This window comes from Furipterus horrens, unplaced genomic scaffold (assembly GCF_987537825.1).
Source record: "Furipterus horrens unplaced genomic scaffold, mFurHor1.1.pri manual_scaffold_2, whole genome shotgun sequence".
Lineage (NCBI taxonomy): Eukaryota > Metazoa > Chordata > Mammalia > Chiroptera > Furipteridae > Furipterus > Furipterus horrens.
In genome coordinates, this window is record NW_028327172.1 from 209,943,282 (window position 1) to 209,963,310 (window position 20,029).

A 20,029-nucleotide genomic window follows, 5' to 3' on the forward strand; every position below is an offset into this window, starting at 1 on the left:
CCACACAGTCCATACATAGGGGTGGAGGCAAGATGAACAGCCAGACCTGTGTGATTTCCCACCTGCTCCTCCCTCAAGGTCAACCTCCCCATCCCCTCAGACCCTCAGGAAAGTTCCAACAGCCTCGCCTCCTCCTCCAACCATCCGAGTCACATGACTCTGGAGGATGGCGGGACTGGGATTCCCTCTGCCCAGGACAATGTCCTGCAAAGAAAGCAGGTGTCCTCATGACACTCAAACCAGTCTGAGTTAACACAAACTCCTGCTCGTCCCGCCACTGGCTCCTTCTTCACACCCAGGCGGCAGAGTTTTTGTGTCACCTGACCCAAAAGCATCCTGGAGAAGCACCAGCTGCTCTGGGCAGCGGTGACGGCTCCCTGGGCAGCCGCCCGGCAGGCCAGAGTGGACACTCCTGGTGACAGAGGAAGGCAATGTGGCTGGAACAAACCACACGCGGTTAGGGAAGCCACAGGCATCAGACGCCCACCCTGATGCGTGAGTGATGCGTCTGCCCATGGCAGCTCTGGCAGCCCGTCCCCTCCAGCCAGGGTGGCGACAGGGCTGGTGCTTGTTCCTTCTGCTCCGACACAAACAGAATACATGCGCATCCCGCGTATGAGCTGCATGGCTCCTGGCGCCCGAACAGGAGACAAAGTAGGGGCCGATATTTCACCCTTCCTGGCCTGGTGCTCTTCCAGCTTTGTGTGTGTGCCCTGCCATACTTGGGACTGGGTTTTCACGCCGCTCTGCTTTATTTGGTACTGATCTACAAAAACGACCATTTGATTTACAAAAAAAAAAAGATCTAACCAAGTAATAAGTTTGGGAAATCCTTCATCCTCCTCTTGGGAATTCAGCTGATGGCTCTGAAAAGCCCTGCAAAGAACAAAATTTGCTTAGTTTTAGCTCATTCAATGTATTATCTCAGACTTCTTCAACCTGAGGTATTTTTAAATTCTTTTGGCTAACACTCATTCATACATCCCAGGAATATTGGTCATATGCATGGTGTAGCCCCTGGGCTTCCTTTCTTGCCACCCCTCCCTCGTATGAAGTCCGATACTCCCCGATCACGCCATAACCAGTACCCAGGTCCTCAGTGACAAGGGCCAGGGCACCATGCAGGCCTCCCTGGGGTGTCAGCCCCACGCTGAAGGTTCTTCTTTCTACTGGCTGAGGTCACAAAGTGACCACGAAGGCCGCTGCCATCCTCTCAACATTCTTCTGCATTGTAGGGCAGGCTGAGTAGGATGGACGACATTTTATTGCTTCTCTACGGGTCTTATTGACGTTTTCATCTTCACACTGAACTATAATTGTTTTTCCTTGTCCAACTTTCTTACTAAGCTTCGAGCTCCTCTGGGTTAAAGAATAATGCTTATTTATTTCAACATCCCCATAAACTAGGCTAAGGTTCATCTAAAACCTAGTCGATTTTTGAAAGACACTCTTTTTGTTTTCTTGTTTGTTTGAATTTAATGTAAAGAACAAGAAAACATGAAGTGCTAGATTCTAGTGGAGGGTCACCTGTTATGGGTACTCTGAGCCAAGTGATCTCAAGGTGAACAGGACGGTCTACATGAGGGAGGCAAGGTAGCGTGGGGGTGAGTGGACAGTGAGGGGGAACCCTTCCGGAAGCTTCATCTGAGCACGTGCTAACCTCTCCTGTCCTGCGCCCGCCTTGTTGGCATATTGGCTGAGCTACTGTCTTCAGAATTCATGTTGGAAATAAAAATAACAACTCCATATCATTTTTCATCTATCAAACTGGCAGACTTATTTTTTAAATGATGATACATAGTGGTTGTGAACATTCACAAAAGTGGATGCCCTCTGGGACTGCCTGAGGAATACAAATTGGCACAACTATATGTTGCCATGTTTGTTTTCTTACTCAAGACAAACAGAGGCCTTCGGCAAAACCATTCATACTGGAACGTGTGCTTCCCTTACCCCGGCATTCCCCAGACTGAGAGACAAGAATTCCTGCATAGCCAGTTCAGAATGTCCAAGGAGGAGAGTTGGAAATTGTGGGGCTAAGCTTCTAAGTCCCTGACAGAGGCACTCCTCTCATCAACATAAATGTATGATGCTACCCCATGGGTTTCAAGGTAGAATCTGAGATAGAATAAGAACTGCTGGGCTATTAATCATATTTTGCCACAGATGAAAGTTGGGAATGCAGCCAAAGGCACTTGAGCTTGGACTTGAAAGCGTGTGTCATCCCTGAAGGCACCGTGAACAGAGCATCCACTGTTATGTAGTGATCACCAGTGGGACATGAACTTGGTATGGGGCGTCATGCTCCACAAGGCTCCTGCACCCTCCAAGTTTAGGATCATCGCCCCCGAAAGCTAAAATTAGAAGCATGGTGCTTAACACAAAGGCTCTGTAGGTGTAATTAATAATGTAGAGTCCTCACATGCTGTACGATATGAATTTTGTTGTAAATTATATTGTTATGAATATGGCTGAGAGTATTATTAATGCAAGAAATATCAATACTTCAAAGATTCTCTGGCAGGGAGATTTTTGCTTCAGCTGACCTGTGAGCATTAAATACTTTCTTGCTTAAAGGCATTCATTTGTACTCCCTCTGAATACATTTAATTAAAAAATTTGACTTCCCAGCAATTGCTTTCTGTAACCCCCAAACGGCACCTTACTGGAGGGCAAGGTCTTTTATATAAGTACCCATCTGTCCAGCCAGGGTGATGTCCCTCAGACAAGGCCTTTGCTGACAACAGGAAGATACTGAAGGTGACCACCTTCTCTGTCAGTCTTGCTTTCCTGAGGAAAGTTTCAGCTTTAGGGACAAGAATAAAAACCCTGCTCAGGGTCAAAAGGAAGAGAACGCCATCAAGTATGTGACTTGACAGTGTCATTTGCTGTCACATTTTTAGAGCCAGCTCTGGAGGACCCGTCACTAACCACTTCGGAGCCCAGGGAGCGGGGCTTGGAAGTTGACTGTGTCTTGCCCATGAAGGCACTTCTTCCCACGTGGCTTTGCCGCGGCTCCTCCGATTCGTGGGGCAGCTTTCATTGTTTCCAATGCGTGCTTTTAAAACTGCAGAAATGGTGTGTGGGTGGGCATGAGGGGAGGCACTGTGTTCGACCACTTAGAACTTTGCCTTATATAAACCTCATAACAACAGAATATCAGGCATTATTAGTGCCAGTTCACACAGCTTATAGGGCCCAACTGAGATCAGAACCTAAGTCTGACTCCAAAACCCCAGCCTCTTCCTCGCTTCCTCTAGGATCCAGTTGGTGACTCTTCCCCTTAGGATAGCCCGCCGTTCCACTTGAATGGGACTGAGGAGTCTCCCAGGAGATGGGGTGTCTGGTTTTAAAATCTGGGACTTTCCCAGGCAGGCAAGAACAAGCGGGTCACCCTAATGCCATCCCACAATTCCTCATTTTACTTCATCTTCCCAGAAGACTTCAGTTCACGGGTTTATCCCAGAACGGGGACTGAAGTTTACTGACTGGCTCCCTCCCTAGGAAGTGATTGACATCCCAGGAATGTCGACCTGACCCACGGAGGGAGCAGTGGGCCACAGTGAGAGGCAGGGCTTCCCTGAAACAAGCATGGCCTGAGAAATCACACTCGATGGCCCACAGATCAGTTACCACCAGATGCCGACACCTCCGTCCGAGGAGATTTCCACAACAGCGTTACGGTCGCTGTTCAGTGCCAGGTGTCATGGAGACAAATAAACAGGCTTGGTCTATTGGGCTGACAGACAGAAAAGTGATGTTGATCAAATGTTTACCTCTCTAAATAAGTTGCAGGGGATTTAAGAAGCTCTTCAGGAGCACACCAAAGAGTATCAGGCTGCAAGACTTTGCTAATAAAGTTGAAAATATGCTAGTATTAATATAGCTGGCACTGAAGAATAGGAACGAGTGCCTGGAAGTTTGTCAGCGTATTAATCATTTCTTTGCAAGCAGTGATTTTACTTGCTCTGCTGCAACATCTCACCACAGTTCCCTGGCAAAAGGCCGAGCCGGCTTTTGCTTTGGCATATCCCTGTGCGCCGTGATTCTGTGCTTCTCGTCCATTTATTAATGCTGCAGAGTTTCTACAATTTTGTTTAAAAATAGCATCTGTTCTGTGAAAACGACTGCATTCATGGTATAGAAACATGGAAGGGGGTGTGTGTGTGTTGTCTGTGTGTGCACAGCCTAGAGAAAATATTGTAATGTCTGAAACCCGTAATTTCTTATGCTCCTGAAAACTTAATTTTTTGGCCTACTGAAAATGAAAAGAAAAATTAACAGGGAAAGTAAAGAGGGAAAGATAAAGAGAGAGCAGATTTTATTTTCCCAGAACCTCAGCTTTGCACAATCTATTTATTTCTACTGCACAAGACGGTCACCCTAAGCTAGACTACAACCTCAGAAATGGCCTCTTATCAGAGTCCTTTATTCCTAAGTGAAACTCTGCTGAACTCATCTGAGTTCCTATTCGGGTTCCCCCATCAGTCTGAACCACGGAGCATGCATGGAAAAACTACCACTGGGCGCATTTCCCTCTCTGATGTCTTGTAAAATAACATCCCTTTGGGTACTTTTGGACAGAACAGTCCTCGATAAAAATTATTCTGACAGTAAGGTTTTCCTCAACCACATCCCTGGTATGAATGTCCGCAAGCCTATGGAGTCACGCCAGCAGCCAAGAGCAGATCCCACAGTGATGATTTCTCTAAAACCGTGATCACTCTGGAGCCAGAAAAACTTAAACAAGACAAATAGTGTTTGAGAAGCCACGTGACCCCGATGGTGCGGCCAAGGGCACAGGTGAAGAGTGATAGGGGTGCATTCCATAATCGAAGCGTGAGTGATAGCGTCTCGTTGCGGCACAAATAGAAAAAGCGGACGGTTTGCATATCAGACGTATCAGGTGTTAGGATTTGACGCAGAACTCCTGAGTAATGCATTGTTTGCCTTTTCGAGAAATTAAGAGGAAGGAAATGTCATTCTGCAGCTTTGCACGAGATCACAGAGAGAGACGGCAGCCTGGGAAATTGTCATTTCCTCGGCTGCTTCCGAAAGATACCGCTGGGAGCAAAGGGTGACAGGGAGGAACCAAAGAAGCGGGCAGCCCAGAGCTGGCCTGAGAGACGGGGACCTGGCAAAATACTTTTTTATTTTATATTTTTACATCAGCCTTGATTTCAGAACCATGTGCCAGCGGAAGAAATGACGCTGCAATAGCAGAGGGTGGGGAAAAGAATGGGGGCTTGGGAATAATCCATTTCGTCAACAGATGTTTACTGAGCACCTGCCATGTGCTGAGTACCTTTCTGAGCACGGAATAAATAGGAGGGAGGCTAGAATCTGGCTCCATTACTTTCTAGCTACGGGTCTGGGGACAAAGCGCTTAGCTCCTCTAAAAATGGCGTGGTAACCTCTGCAACTGGGGATCATCAGTCATAACCCATAAGGTTGTTTTGAAGATAAAAATGAAATAATTTTATGAATGGTGAGTCATCTAAATCTCTCTAAGCCTCACCTTGCTCATCTGTAAAATGAGGATAGCACCTAAGTCATAGAGCTGCTGTGAAGTTTCAATGGGGTAGCCGAGTGACTGGGGGCGGGGGGTGTGCCAGCCTTCAAAAGCAATAGATGGCATTGTTAGGATTCCTCATGCTGGCTCGGGGGAATAATATTCACACTCAAAGACTCCCAGAAGAATAGAGACATATGATGACCTCCACTTTGTCTCTGTTCATCCTAAATGATTATGTGTTTTATTATTTTTTTAATAATGTATTTATTTGTTTATTTATTTTTAGAGAGAGGAGAAAGGAGAAAGAGAGGGAGAGAAACATCACTGTGTGGTTGCCTCTCACTTGCGCCCCCAACTGGGGACCTGACATGCAATTTAGTCATGTGCCCTGACCGGGAATCGAACCAGAGACACTTGGCTCGCAGGCCGATGCTCAATCCACTGAGTCACAGCAGCCAGGGCTTGATTATGTGTTTTAAACCAGAAATGAACTGGCTCCTCTCCAGGACTTAGGGTATTAGGTTCTGCCTCAGATCACGCAGGGTTAAGGCCCTGCTCTCTGTCTCCCTTTCCTCATCTGGTGCAAGGCGGATGAAGGGAGAAAACCTGGGAAGACCACTGAGCCTGCTGCCCAGTGCCCAGTGCCCAGTGCCCAGTGCCCAGTGCCCAACAAACACCAAGTCCTCATCATGATTAGAGGTGGTGAGTGATTCATTAACAAGCTGCTGCAAGAGTTTTATAAGTGTAGTGTTCTTTGCTCCTGCAACTTTCTCAAGGGAACTTTAATGTCCTTCAGGAGTTGAAATGTGGCTTCCTCAGATCTTGGCTTAGACTGGCGCACCACGCACCATGTGAACTAGAGTAGGCAGTGGTCCTGACCCTGTCTGTCCTGAGTTCCCTAACACCCGAGTTCCAGGGTGAAATTTGGCTTCATAAATAATGTCTTTGCCTTCAAGAGGTTCCCTCATGCAGCTGCCGTGTCCCCCCGGCATTTATGGATCACCTGACACCCTTCCGATTTTTCTTCATGAACCACTTTTTCCCCTTAAAGTCTTCTCTTCTCCCACCATGCACCTGGCCACACCTTTATGGCTCTGCTGGCAGACGACGCAACATTGGGTTCCCCCAATTAGAAGGCCCGCTGGCTTCCCGATACTCGTATGCTTGAATACCTAGGCCAGGACCCTGAAAAGGCAAAAATAGACTAGACCCTGTCTTTGGTTTGCTGACAGTCAGCATCTCTCCATTCTTAGGAGACCCTAGACATTGGCACTCTTCTGCCCAGAATCCTCCAATGACGTCCCATTCCATTCACACCAAAGGCCAACACCCTCCTTACAACCTCCATGGTGCAGTTCCTCACACTCTCTTGGGTTTCACCTCCTACTCTTCACATTCCCTCCACCCCAACCATATTTCTCTCCTTGATGTTTCTCAAAGCCTCCAGGACTTCACCCTCGCTACTTCCTCTGCTGCCTGGGATGTTTCATCCCCAAATATTTCATGTCCTGACTTCCTATGAGATTAGTTTTGCAAGAATAGGAGGTCTGTCCAGGAAAAAGTCGAGCCATTGCTAATGTAACGAGAATGGTTTGTGCAACATCGATGTAACCTGGCAGCCAAGGAGCGTGGACTGGAATGCGCATGCGTGAACCATAGTGACTTCACTGTACTGGTCAGTGGGGGCAGTAGATGCCATTGAGTGAGCATGTGTACTGTGTGGCCATTGCATTCAAAATGACTAAGTAAGCAGAGCAGTGAATCTGCACAGATTTTGCATGAAGCTTGAACATTCCTCTGCAGAAACTATTCCGATGATTCAGAAGACCGCAGCTATGGGCACCTGGTGATTGGCAGCTTCATTATGACAACACACCCACTCGTGTATCATGTCTCATGCAGAGTTTTTTGACAAAACATCAAATCACCCAGGTGACTCAGCCCCCCTAGAGCCCAGATTTGGATCCCTGCAGCTTCTGGATTTTTCCAAAACTAAAATCACCTTTGAAAGAGAAGAGACTTCAGACCTTTGATGAGACTCAGGAAAATATGATGGAGCAGCTAATGGCGAGATTGGGAGAACTGGGTGAGGTCCCAAGACACCTACTTTGAAGGGAACTGAGGCATCATTGTCCTGTGTACAATGTTTCTTGTATCTTCTTCAATATATGTCTCTATTTTTCATTACATGGCTGGATACCTTCTGGACAGACCTCATAAATGTAATAATTACTTTAACAAATTATGATTTATTATATGAAATTCAGGCATAACTGAGTCTCCTGTACTTTTATTTGCTGAATATGGTGACCTTACCAGAGCTTTTTACTCCAAAGTCCCCTTCTGTGTTACTGTATTTGTTTTCTATTGCTGACGAGACAAGTCCCCATAAACGTAATGTCTTAAAACAACACAAATGTATTATGTTGCAGTAGATCAGAAGTCTGACAAGGATCTCACTGTGTTAAAATCAAGGCGTTGGCAGCACCATGTTCCTTCCTGGAGGCTGTAGGGGAGAAGCTATCCCCCTGCCTTTTCCAACTCTGGAGGCCACTGCATTCTTTGGCTTCCGGCCACCACCCATCTTCATGGCCAACAATGTCCAGCCAGGTCCTTCTCAGGCTGCCAGCTTTCTGACTCGGTCTCTGATTCCCATTCCACTTTTAAAGACCTGTGTGATGATCCTGGATGTACCTGGGCCATGCAAGCTAATCTCTCCATCTCCAGATCAGCTGATTAGCCACTTGAATTCCCTTTGCCATGTAACCTGGCATATTCGTGGATTCGAGGGACTACAGCACCATTGACACTGAGCCCTTAAGCTTCCTAACTCAGTGACTTTAGCCAAAGTGTCCAGATTTTCAACCCCCTCAACTCCCCACGTTTCACATCTCTTTCCCCTGTTTTCTTTTTTCTCTTTGGTACTTATCACTAACACAGATCTTGTGGTTATTTAATTTTTCCTATCTCTCTCCTGTAGTATCATGAGAGAAGTGATTTTCTTTCTTTATTTTTTTTACAGCACCCCATAACCTAGAACAAACATGGGGCACATAGTACACATTCCATAAATATGTGTTGAGTGAGTGAATAAATCCCAGTCTCTACCAACTCCACTTTCAGGAAGCATTGCCATTATCAACATGAATCCTGCTTTTCACTTCTCCCCGATCTCACTTCTGTCCCCGGGAAGGGAAGCAGCTGCTGACAGAACGGTCCACAGGCACACAGTGGTTGAGCCGCCAGGAGAACTCATGCTGCTGAATGCTGCATTACGGAGAAATCACTTCTTCCTCTGCGTCACTGTGGCGCTGAGGGCCATTGCGTGGCAGAAGTTCCCAGAAGCAGGCAGCCAGACAGGCAGGCAGGCATTCCAAGAGCCAAGAAGGACCAATCCATATCCCCACACTGACCATAGCTCAGAAATCCTCCCAAACAGCAGCCATGGGGGTGCTGGTCCCAAGCCCGGAACACAGTGCTGTGTTTAATAGTCTTGTGGGTGTTTACCCCAGGGCAGGAGGCAGGCATAACCACACAGTTAATGTTCAGGAGGGATTGTAACTGTTCGAACAAGATAGTCATGTTCCTTGGAAACCGTCCCTGACAGCTCCCAAGGACCACATCCAAATTCCCTTACTCGCAATAGTAAGATTATAAAGCCCATTTATAAAGGCTAGTGTTTAAATGTTACCTCACTGCAAGTAACGGTCCCTCCGTTCCCTGGGAAAAGTAACCAACGCACTACAAAAGCTACCTATTTCCAGGGAGGCCCAGCGTGGACAAGTGCTAACATTCCCAGCGCTGCGATTGGGGCGGCGGGGGGTGGGTAGCAGGGGTGGGATTCGCCGTTGCTTGGAGACTCTAAGCAGCCGGTGTTTGTCTTTGGGATATTGGGTGCTTTTGTTCAGCCAAACAGATCAAAATGCCAGTGATGCTTTTCTCGTGCACAGGAAACACGGACAGAAAAAACCCTATTGCCATCCAGCCTTTATCCTAATGGCGTGTGCGGAGAACTCGTCATACACAGGATGCTTCTGCCCACATGAGTCGTACCCCTCAACCCTCCTGGGGGACAGACGCTGAGGCCTTGGCAGGCCTGACCTCCGCCTTCCTCTCCCCTGGGGCTTGCTCTCGAATCCCATTATGTGGCAGTTTTGGATACGATGTTCTCTCTTGCATTCCAATGTGCGTTCCCTCTGCCCAACATGTCCGTCCAACCTCTGCCCAAGCCGCCTTCTTTTGCACCCAGCTCTCTCCGAAGTTGTCGTCTTAGGTCTCAACTTAAATATCAGTTGCTCCCGGTACCCTTTCCTGACACCTCTTGCCCTTCACCTTTATAGTACAGCCCATTTGGAGTTCTTCTTGATCACCTGTATCCCACCTAGACAGTCAGCTTCAAGGGAGGGAGGCTGTGTGTGCCATGTTCAGCATCCCATCCCTGGTACCCAGGTTCCTACCGTTACGGAGTGGATGAAGCAAGAGCTGACCCATTTTGTGATGTCTGTTCACCTATTTGGCTTTGTTTCTTTTCTATCATAGTCATGTGTTCAAGCATTCACTCCTTCTACAAACGTTAGATCCTTTGCTTGGCGCTGAGTAGTATTAAAAATAAAATAATAGGACACAGCTTAGCTTTTCAGTTCTTCCTGGTCTAGTGGGGAGACTATGATAGTTCTCTGTGTCAATCTACCTAAGCCATTGTCTTAGTCAGCTCGGGCTGCTGTAGTAAAATACTGCAGACAGGGTGGCTTAAATAACAGATTTATTTCTCACAGTTGGCTGGGGAGTCCAGAATCAAGGTGCTGGTTGATTTGGCTCCTGGTGAGGGCTCTCCTCCTGGCTTGCAGATGGCTGCCTTCTCACTGGGTCTTCACATGGTCTTTCTTCAGTGCATGCACCTGGAGACAGAAATCTCTGATGACTCTTCCTCCTCCTACAAGGCCACTGGTCTGTCAGATTAGGATGCTACCCCGATGACTTTCTATAACCTTAATTACCTCCTAAATGCTCTATCTCCAAATACAGTCACATTGGGGGGTCTGAATCTGAAAGGGGCACAATTCAGTTCATAGCAGTTAGAGTACCGGATATTTAAACAAATGCTAATCTAGGTTTTTCTGTGAACCTAGATGTGGCTGTGATGTATAATCAATTGACTTGAAATAAAACAGATTACCATTGGGTGAGCTTCATCCAATCAGTTAAAGTTCTTCATAGCAAAACTGAGATTTTCCAGAAAAGAGGAAATTCTGCCTCAAGACGAAAGCATTAACTCCTGCCTGAGTTTCCAGCCTATGGAAGCTCTGTGGGTATCAGAGGAGCCAGCTCATACAATCACGTGGGCGAGTTCCTTAAAATGCCTATGCACAGACACACATATCCCATTGGTTCTGTCTCTCTAGAGAACCCTGACTCATACAGTGACATATGATAAAAAGACAGGGTCTGCCAGAGGCCCCTGGGTACCTGACACGCCAGCCTTCATTTCCAGTGTTAGCCTCACCTGAAGGCACAGCAGCTGTGCCGGCTTTTAAAATGTATCTGAAATCTGCTCATCACCACCTAGGCAATAGATGGCATTCCTGAGGTGTTTATTAATAATTGTGAGGTACTTCCACGCAGATGTTTCCTCTTCCTTTGGGAGCATTGCAACTATTATGCCCTAGAACTTAGAGACGACACTGATAGAACACATGGGTAGGGTATCTGAGGCAATGGCCCGGCAGTCACAACAAGTTATTTATAGGAAAGGCATGGTTATTAAACATCTTAGATGTTAATTATATCACCACGACCTAATTTTTAGGCAGGAAGCATAACATTTTAACAGGTATGTCGTGATGAGTTTCCAAATGTCTTCCATGAAGCCCCTCCCCCTGGGCTTGCTTATACCCCCATCATAATAATCATTTAGGGAGCAATTTCCTTATGTTAACACCTAGGTCCATGTTTTAAGCAGATTTTTTTTTTGTTTCTCCTAGCAGCCCAGTTAGTTAGGAACTATTATTATCTCAACTTTTCTGGTGGAAAAACTCAATCACCAAAGACTGAGTAACTTGCCCAAGATCTGGCAGTTATTAAGTAGCTGGGATTTGAACCCACGCCTATTTTACGTGCTTAACAGCTACATATGATGCCTCCATTCACCCAAAGTCCTTAATCCTTTGGATGTTGCCTGATGTCTCATAAATCTGAGTTTCAATCAGAGTCTATCCAGGAAAACAAAACCCACACCAAGCAATTTAATAGAGGAAATTTAATATGGCAAAGTACTTATAAAAGTGTTAGAGCTAGAAAAGCAACTAGGGAAAGATGAGGCCACCCTAAGATTTGCAACTGCCCCCTCCAGGGCAAAAGGCAGGTGTTACATCAGGCCATCAGGTATTGAAGATGGGACGATCGTGGATCTGTGGTGACAGCTGCTGGGGGGTCATCTGAACCACACAGTGAACCAGAACTATCCTTACTTATTTCTTTACCTGTGTAGTGTGTTGAATAGTGCCCCTCAAAAATTCATGTTCACCTGGAACCTCAGGATGTGATTTTATTTGGAAATTCAGTGACTAGTGTCTTTCTGGGAAGAGGAGAGAATACAGAGACATGGGGGGGTGGGGCACATGAAGACAGAGGCGGGGATTAAAGAGATACAGCTTCAAGCCAAGGAACACTGAAGACAGCTAGAGCCACCAGAAACTGGAAGAGGCTAGAAGGACTCTCCTATAGCCTTCAGAGGGAGCATGAGCCTGTCAAAACCCTGATTCCAAATTGTCAGCCTCCAGAGCTGAGAGAGAATATACTTCTCTTATTTTAGGACACCTGGTATATAGAATTTTGCTTTGGCAGCCCGAGCAAACTAAGCCCACCCACTTTCCCCCAGGCTTCCTGAGTGCCTCCAAATGGCCAAACCTTGCCCAAAGCCAGCTGGCAAAAACAGCGGGAAAATAGCATTGGGGGAGTCTGTACCCTGCAATACAGAGCTGGGAAGAGGGGTTCAAGAGCAAGTAGCCAAATAACCAAGCACCATGGAAGGGATGCCCGTACCGAATGACGCCACGGAGAATTAAGTCCCTGGGATCAGAAAGAAAGGGAATGGGCATCATAATGGGCCTTGAATGGTCTCTTCATGGCCCTGACTGGTGCAGCAAAAACCCTGAACTTGGCTAGTCTGATAAGGTCCCGGTGGGTCAGAAAGGCAGCCAGTGACCTCACTGGTCATGAATAGGCATCCTCCCTGGCAGCCACAAAATTGAGAGCAAGTCATAGATATTGGAATGCGCGTGCGTGGCCTGCCTGCTCTAGAAGGAGGAGGGTCCCTCCACCACCTGAGGGGCTGCTGCTGCACTGGCCTCTCCCTGGGTTGGATGTGATAACTTCCTCAACAAATCAATTTGCAAAACAATTGAGAAAAGGCAAAGGCTCCCCTGGTTGAATCTTCAGATAAAAAAGGGGATGTTTTGAATTTGACAACCAATCTTCCTTTAATCCTATCAGGAACTAAACCCAAATCACAATCTGACGGTTAGGAATTGCATAGCTTCTCGGAGAAAGCATTTCCATCTCTTCCTCGTGTTTCCCCCGCTGAGGCTCGGTGGGTTTTACTCTCGTCATTCACTGTTACCTGTTTCTAGGTGGGATTATCTGCTTGTGTTCTGTTTTCCTTTTAGATTCCGTGTTCTGTTGTTCTATTATTTTAATATAGATCCCTTGGTGATGCGTTTCCTCATTAGGAGACTCCATCACCCTAGACAAGAGTTTGTTTCTTAATCACTTCCAATTTCTGATTTCTTTCTAATTCATATTTAGACACTGGAGTAAATCACAGGAGGGATAAAAGGATGGTCGTGTGTGGATTTAAATATTTTGTATTCATCATTGAATCTAAAAATGGATATTATCAGAGACATTTGCTACTAAAATCCCAGGTACCATTGGCCTGATTACCATCATTTGGAGTATTATATATAGTGACACCCCCTCCCCCCCAAATCTCAAGAAGACCAAGTGATTTACTTCCCAGAGTAGCTAACCAATCACGTCACACATTGATGTCCTGGCTCAGTGGGGTTGGGTCATTGATGAAGCCAGTATTTACTATAATGACCTTATTTCAAGCATTGAAGTAAGAACTGACATATGCTATTTTAAACCATCAAAGATAAGTATCATTATCTCCATTGCACAGATGAGGAAGCAGATTCAGAAAGACTGAAAATGTTGGCCCAGAACACACAGCTAGTAAATGGCAGGTCTGGGGGTTTGAACCCAGATGGATCTGGTTCCAAAGCCTGCGCTGCTCCAGTATAACCCACCTCTCTGTGGACATATCAATATCACACAAGGTACAATACAAAGACAGTGTGAGTCTTTGAACTTGGCATCTCAGCAGCCACTTAACCACTCAAATCCGGAGGTCAATAACAGAGCAGGTAGGAGTTAAGAGCACAGGGTTGGAGTCAGGCAGACTTGACTGTGAACCTCTTCTCTGCCCTTCAAATGGTTGTATAACCTTGGAGACCTTACAAGGATCCCATTCTTTGATATAAGGTCTGGATGACTTAATGGCTTTGAGTCTGTTTCCTCACCTATAAAAGTGGGCCAGGAGTTGCTGCGAGTTAATGATTTAATATATGGTGGATACATGCTCCAGGAGGAGACATAGGTTAGATGTTCCAAGTGATTATTAAGTTATGACTCAACAAACACTTGAGTTTGCTTAATGCTATGTTAAATAAAAGGGAGAGAAAGGTAAATATGACTTGCTGGAGATAAGGGGATGAAACAAGTCCATGAGAAAGGAAGATTCCCAATGCAAATGAAAACATGGGGGGATGTACATAAGCTATAGAAACAAGAGTCCCTTGTGGGTGGGGATAGTCAGAGACAGATGTCAGATTCCAACTGGACTCTGGAGGACCTTGGTGGTCATATCAGTGAGACTGAAATATGGTTTTCAGACTTGCTCTGAAATGGAAATCAACTACAGTTTTGAACACATTGGTTAGTTCATCTGACTTTTTTTTTTTTTTTTGACACAGAGTTTCTCAGTGAAGGAAGCAGTGAACTGGATTACATTCTGCTTCTAACTCTTTCGCTTGCCAGTTTGCAGACACTGCCTTTGAGTGGTGCTGGTTTAGAACAAAGGGCCGCACCCTTTCTGTGAATGGCCAGATCGTAGCTATTTTTGGATTTCCAGGCCATGTAGATTCTAGCAACTATTTAACTGGGGCATTATAACCAAAAGAGCAGCTTTAACAATACTTAAGCATGGCCATGCTTAGCTCACAGCCCATTCCTTGCCAACCCTTGGTCAAGATGACTGGGAAGGAGGGAAGAGGGTCTTCTAAGCAAAGAGAACAACATGAGCAAAGACGCAAGTTAGCGCTGACATAGTAATCCTGGACAAGCCTACATACAAAGAATAGGTCGTTCAAGCTCAGGGGACGTAACCCATTGTTCTGAAAGAATGGAATTAAAATGGTGGTAGGCTAGACCGAGCTTTGGGATTTAGCCAAATGCCAAGCCCAGGGCATCACTTTTTCGGCAGGGGCCAACTCCGACAGGCACCACCTAGTCTGGGGTTCAGGCAAGGAGATGGGCAAGTAGAACGAGTGTGGGTGGATAGCTAAGGAGAGGCAAACTTCTCCAGGAGAACTGTCAGATAAAAACGAAGCAAGGCGAACCTGTCTGCATTTGCTAGGCCCTTTGGTACTATGAAAAGGCTGGCATCCTGGGACTGAGCTAAGATCTCCCAGCCTACCCAGGACATGTAGTCATTGGGTATATACACGTGCATTTGTGCAAAGCATTCTGCACAGAGGAGGCAATCAATTATTTATCAAATGGACAAATTCATTACCTCTAAGCCCACAAAACAATGCCTAATTTGTCTGCCATTAGCAAATGACTCCTTGCTATTAATCTGGCCAAGATATCTATTATCCATGCATCCATCCATCCACACTCACTCAGCAAGTCACTGTTACAGATTTTGGTCCTACACCCAAGGAGTCAGTGCTGAAGCCAGAATCCCGGAAAAAAAGAAATCAGGATCATAGGGGGAACCAGCCCAGCCTAAAATTCTCACAAAGTCTGCAAAAAAGCACCCTGGGAGATTTGCTAAGGTGGTGATGGCTTTTTTGAGGTTCCTAACTGGACCTGGCAGGGACTATGCATTTAGGGGCTTCATATCAGAGAGCTCAGGGCTTGCTGGCTCCCAATGCCCTGGGATCCCTCCTCTTATCCTCCACCCACTCCAGGAGGAGGCCAAACTGAACCGCAGCCCTGCCCGGAGCTGCTGTGGCTGCTGCTCACTTGGTCTGTGGCCTTCCTTTTCAGGCAAAGGGACTGGTCCATGGGAACTTTGCAGATAAAATTGTTCTTCAAAATCAAAGAAGCCTGGGTTTTTATGGTTAGTTCCATTTATATGTGTTTGAGTGATGTGTGTGTGTGTGTAAGTATGTGTGTGTGTGTGTATGTCTTAAGGGAAAAGGCATGTATATTGTAACCTGGTTCTTGCTTATCATTAACCAGGGGCTCTTTACCTGGAGTCAATGGATGGAGATGTAAGAGGGTTTATAACCCTCCAGGTATTTTGTACAAAATTGGAAAGACAAGCTGCAGGGCTTTGACTGGTTTCTTAAGGGAGGCTGAGACCTCAGGAGACCAGGAATCCCAGCTCCAGAAGGACTTGGCTAGTAATTGGGGGAACCCACCCACCCCCACCCCACCCCCGCCCAAGCCATCTTCCTGAACTCATTCCATAATGCCCCAGGCCTGGGCTGTTGCCAGAGGCTCTGGCTTGCTGACCAGGAAGGCAGGCTCTTGTCTGAGGGAGTTCTGCCACCTACAGCGCGCAGCCCGGCAAAGCCACCAAGCTCCATGGCAGAAAGCTGAAAGCTGGTTCGCGCACATGGATACGGGAGAACTGCTTCCCCAGCCCAGAAGCCTCCACTGGAAGACGAGGTTGGGGATTCCTGATTAGTATTCAGAGGTATCAATTCCTTTGGGCTAGATTACAGCACCGGGGAGATATTTTTACATTAAAGGAAAATAGATCAATCCTGGGGATTAGCACCTGAAAAGTGTTGCCCCAAATGCAGAGAGCGCTGGGAAAAAGAAAAATAATGAGATCATGGGTTCTCACAATAAACATGTCTCTCCCATGTCCCAGCATGTTCAGTGCTCCGAGGTCCACAGAGGTCATCCTTGCCATCTGACTTGTTGGGTAATGAACATGTTTGCTTCAGAAACGTGTGATTTCCTGAGATGCACGAAGTGTAAACACAGGGTAGTTTTCCTGGTGCGCTTAAGTCAGTCTGAAGGGGGCTGAACAGTTCCTGAGACGTGGGTTGGGTTAGTCTCATCATTGTGTCTCCCGCCCCAACCGAGTGCCTGACGCTTGAGAGGACGTTCAATAAGTGCTTTTGATCTAAAGTAATAAAAATGCGGTTTGTTTTGCAATCAGCGCTGTGCCCGCAAATACATAATCACAGTGTCTACCGCTTGTTGGACATATTATCTCAAGTTTCCACAACAATATCAGATTGGTATTGTTTTACAAGTGAACCTGACACCCAGCGTTAGCAAGTGGCTTCCACCGTGACGCACACCTGATGAGAAAGTCAAACTCTCAGCTTCGAAGTCCACGCTGGTTCCACCTGACCCATGTACTTCATATCCACTGTCAGCTCATGTCTCCGGAATGGGACGAGTGGTTCGAACACCTTTCTAAGTTTATTTTAATTTTAAAAAATATGTTTTCTCAGTCCTTAGCATGTCTCTGAAAACTTCCTTGCTCTTCTTGCTTAGATGCAAACGGTGTCTGACCCTCTCTGAATCTAGGAGTGGTTTTTCATGGATGGATAATCCACTCCTAGCTTGGTTCGTAGAGGTGACTATGGAATCCTTCACTCTGTTTGGTCCCAGCATCAGTGGCTGGGGAAGACCGCGGGTGGTCTGTAGCTTGCACATATTTTGATTCCAATGAGGGGTTCTTCATAGAGAAAAACACACACAGAGTCTTCACAGATGCAGTTGCACACCAGTCTACCCCCTCTCTCGCAGGTTTTTCCTTAACAATTTCGGTTTCAGAAAGGAAGTCCAAGGTAAGCGAGAAGATAGACAAGAGTGAAGATGTACCGTAACTACTCCAGAGCTCACGACCGCACAGCCTGGTTCACTGGGATTGTTGAGTGGCTTTCTCCCTTTGGCTCACCTTGTACTTGGTTGGCCAGGCTTGGAAACCTTGCTCTCTTGTCGCAGAGATACTGCAAATGGAAGGAGGTTACAGCTGACCCTAAAACGGGGTTAGTGGTGTTGGCAAAGTTTTAGATCAATAGGTAAAAAGGACTGAGGGACTTTTCTAGATGAAGGTAATCTTGATTATCATGGGTAGACTGGAGAGAAGAGGAGAGGTATGGAAAGGGGAGGCACTAAGAAGGGAGTGAGATATGAGCTGAAAACCATGGGATTTGTGCATGTCCTGCTGTCTGTATTCATCTAGCTTAAAGCCCAGCATGTGTAGGACAGTGGACCTCAAGCTTTAGTAGTATTTACCAGAACTAGCTAGGAGTATGGTTTTTTAAAATGCAAGCCAGGGTCCCACCTCCAGACCCCATGAAACAGAAGGAACAGGGCCTGGGAGTCTGCATTTTAATTATCAGCTCATTTTGTGTGTATGGAAATGTTCCTTAGAGCAAGCTTTGAGGATCATTGGCATAGGAAGAGCCTAGTCTTTCTAAGAATCACTCCTTAAATGCATCCATTCATTTGAGCCAAACCCAGGAACACAGTGATGAAAGGCACAGTCTTGACATTGGAGAAGTTCAAGGTCAAGTGGAAAATGCTGACAGACTTGGAAGCAGATGATTACAAAATATAAATGAGTAAGTTTATAGAACAGAAAGGTCTGGGTGCTATGGGAGAACTATAGAGAGGCACCCAACTCAGCCTGCATGAGGAGGAAGATGTCACAGAAGAAGCAACTTTGTTTTCAAGGTTAAGTGGGCATAAGCCAGGAAGAGGGGAGGGAATTGTCTGCTGGTGTATTTTGACCTAGCAGACAAAAAAACAAGGGGCCTCTAGAGCAGTGTTCAAGGCGAGGAACGGCAGAAGAGAATGGCTGATGAGGATGCAGATTGCACATCTGCCCATCATAAAACAGCATTTTTCCACATGGGAAGGTGCATCGCCAATGCTTGTGTCAATCTAATCGCAATGGATGCCTCGTTCCAAGTTGTGGTCTTTATCCTCGTAGATCCTCTCAGTGCAGCGGCATCCTGATAAGCTTCCACCTGAGAAGGAATTGAGAAAGTCCTCGGCAATCCGAATGGATTTACCTTCTTGTTCCATTCATTAATCTTTGTCATCAAGCAAAGTAAAGCTGAACTTTGGACTAAAGTAAAGCTGAAAAAATCTAACCAAAGGCAGGAGGAAGGTGACCACATGCAGAACTACAGAAAAGGCTCTCACACTGAATGAATGCCAGCATGTTATACACGTTATAATCATGTGTGAAATACAAATGAGTACATGAAAGAAATTAAAGTATTCATCATGGGTCTTGGTAAGAATTAGGATCAAAAAGTACCTGTAGATGCCACTTTGTTCTTCCAGGTTTCAAAGATGGCTTCCGCGGCTTCATAATCTACATAACTAGCATTGTAACTCACAGTGGGCGGCTTTACAAACAGGAACAACAGCAGAAACCAGAGTAGAAATCAGAGCATGCTGTGCTCACTGCAGAGAGCTTTTTTCTTTAACCAGAGGGAATCATTTGATTTCAGAATAGAGCTGTGTATATCTGGCCAACAGTCAGGACAAACTGTGTGTGTGTGTGTGTGTGTGTGTGTGTGTGTGTGTGTGTGTGTGTGTGTGTGTGTAAAACGCATTCATCCATAATGTGATATTATAAATGATAGTACATTAAGTGGGTTTTATCAAATGCTGGTAATATTTCTTTTCTTCCAAACTTGTATAGAGAAAATCAAAACCAGGGGAGAAAAAGCAATGTACCCTTAAGCTTTCTAATTTATTCCAGCTGTTCACATTATTTATTGCAAATAATATTACTAAGCAGTGAAACCCCCACGCCTTTGAACTTCTTGCAGTTGTGTGTAATACTGGAGCCAATGCAGGAACTGATGTCGAGACATAAAACTTACAACCTCAGTCCGCGAGACTGCCTGAAGACCTGCCTGTTTCAGAAGTGGCAGCGGATGGTGGCGCCGCCAGGTACGACCTCGTCCTTCACCCTCATTCTGACTGCATCTCCTGAGGCTTCTTCTGGGGATGAGGTGACGTGGAAGGGAAGGGAGTGACCATAAATGCATCAGGAAAAGGGGTTCACTAGGGATATCTGCCCATGATTTTGGACTTAGAACCATTGAAGTTATGAAGGGCAAATATGCCTAGGAATCATCTACCATCTGGTCTGCTGCATGGGCAACAGCAGACCCTCCATATCACCCTGCCCAGGCTAGGCTCTGTAGCTTCATCGCAAGATGTCGATTCAAC

The 20,029-nt window shown here is 46.1% G+C and overlaps 1 protein-coding gene across 8 annotated transcripts in view; it reads left to right on the forward strand.

Annotated features, from left to right (window-relative positions):
* LDB2 (LIM domain binding 2) overlaps nt 1-20,029 on the forward strand; it is a 324,577-nt gene that overhangs the window by 294,564 nt on the left and 9,984 nt on the right. For all 8 annotated transcript variants that reach the window (XM_090267047.1, XM_090267050.1, XM_090267052.1 and 5 more), the window contains exon 6: nt 19,624-19,747. In XM_090267047.1, coding sequence (XP_090123173.1) covers nt 19,624-19,747 — 124 coding nt within the window. The remainder of the gene's footprint in view (nt 1-19,623; nt 19,748-20,029) is intronic.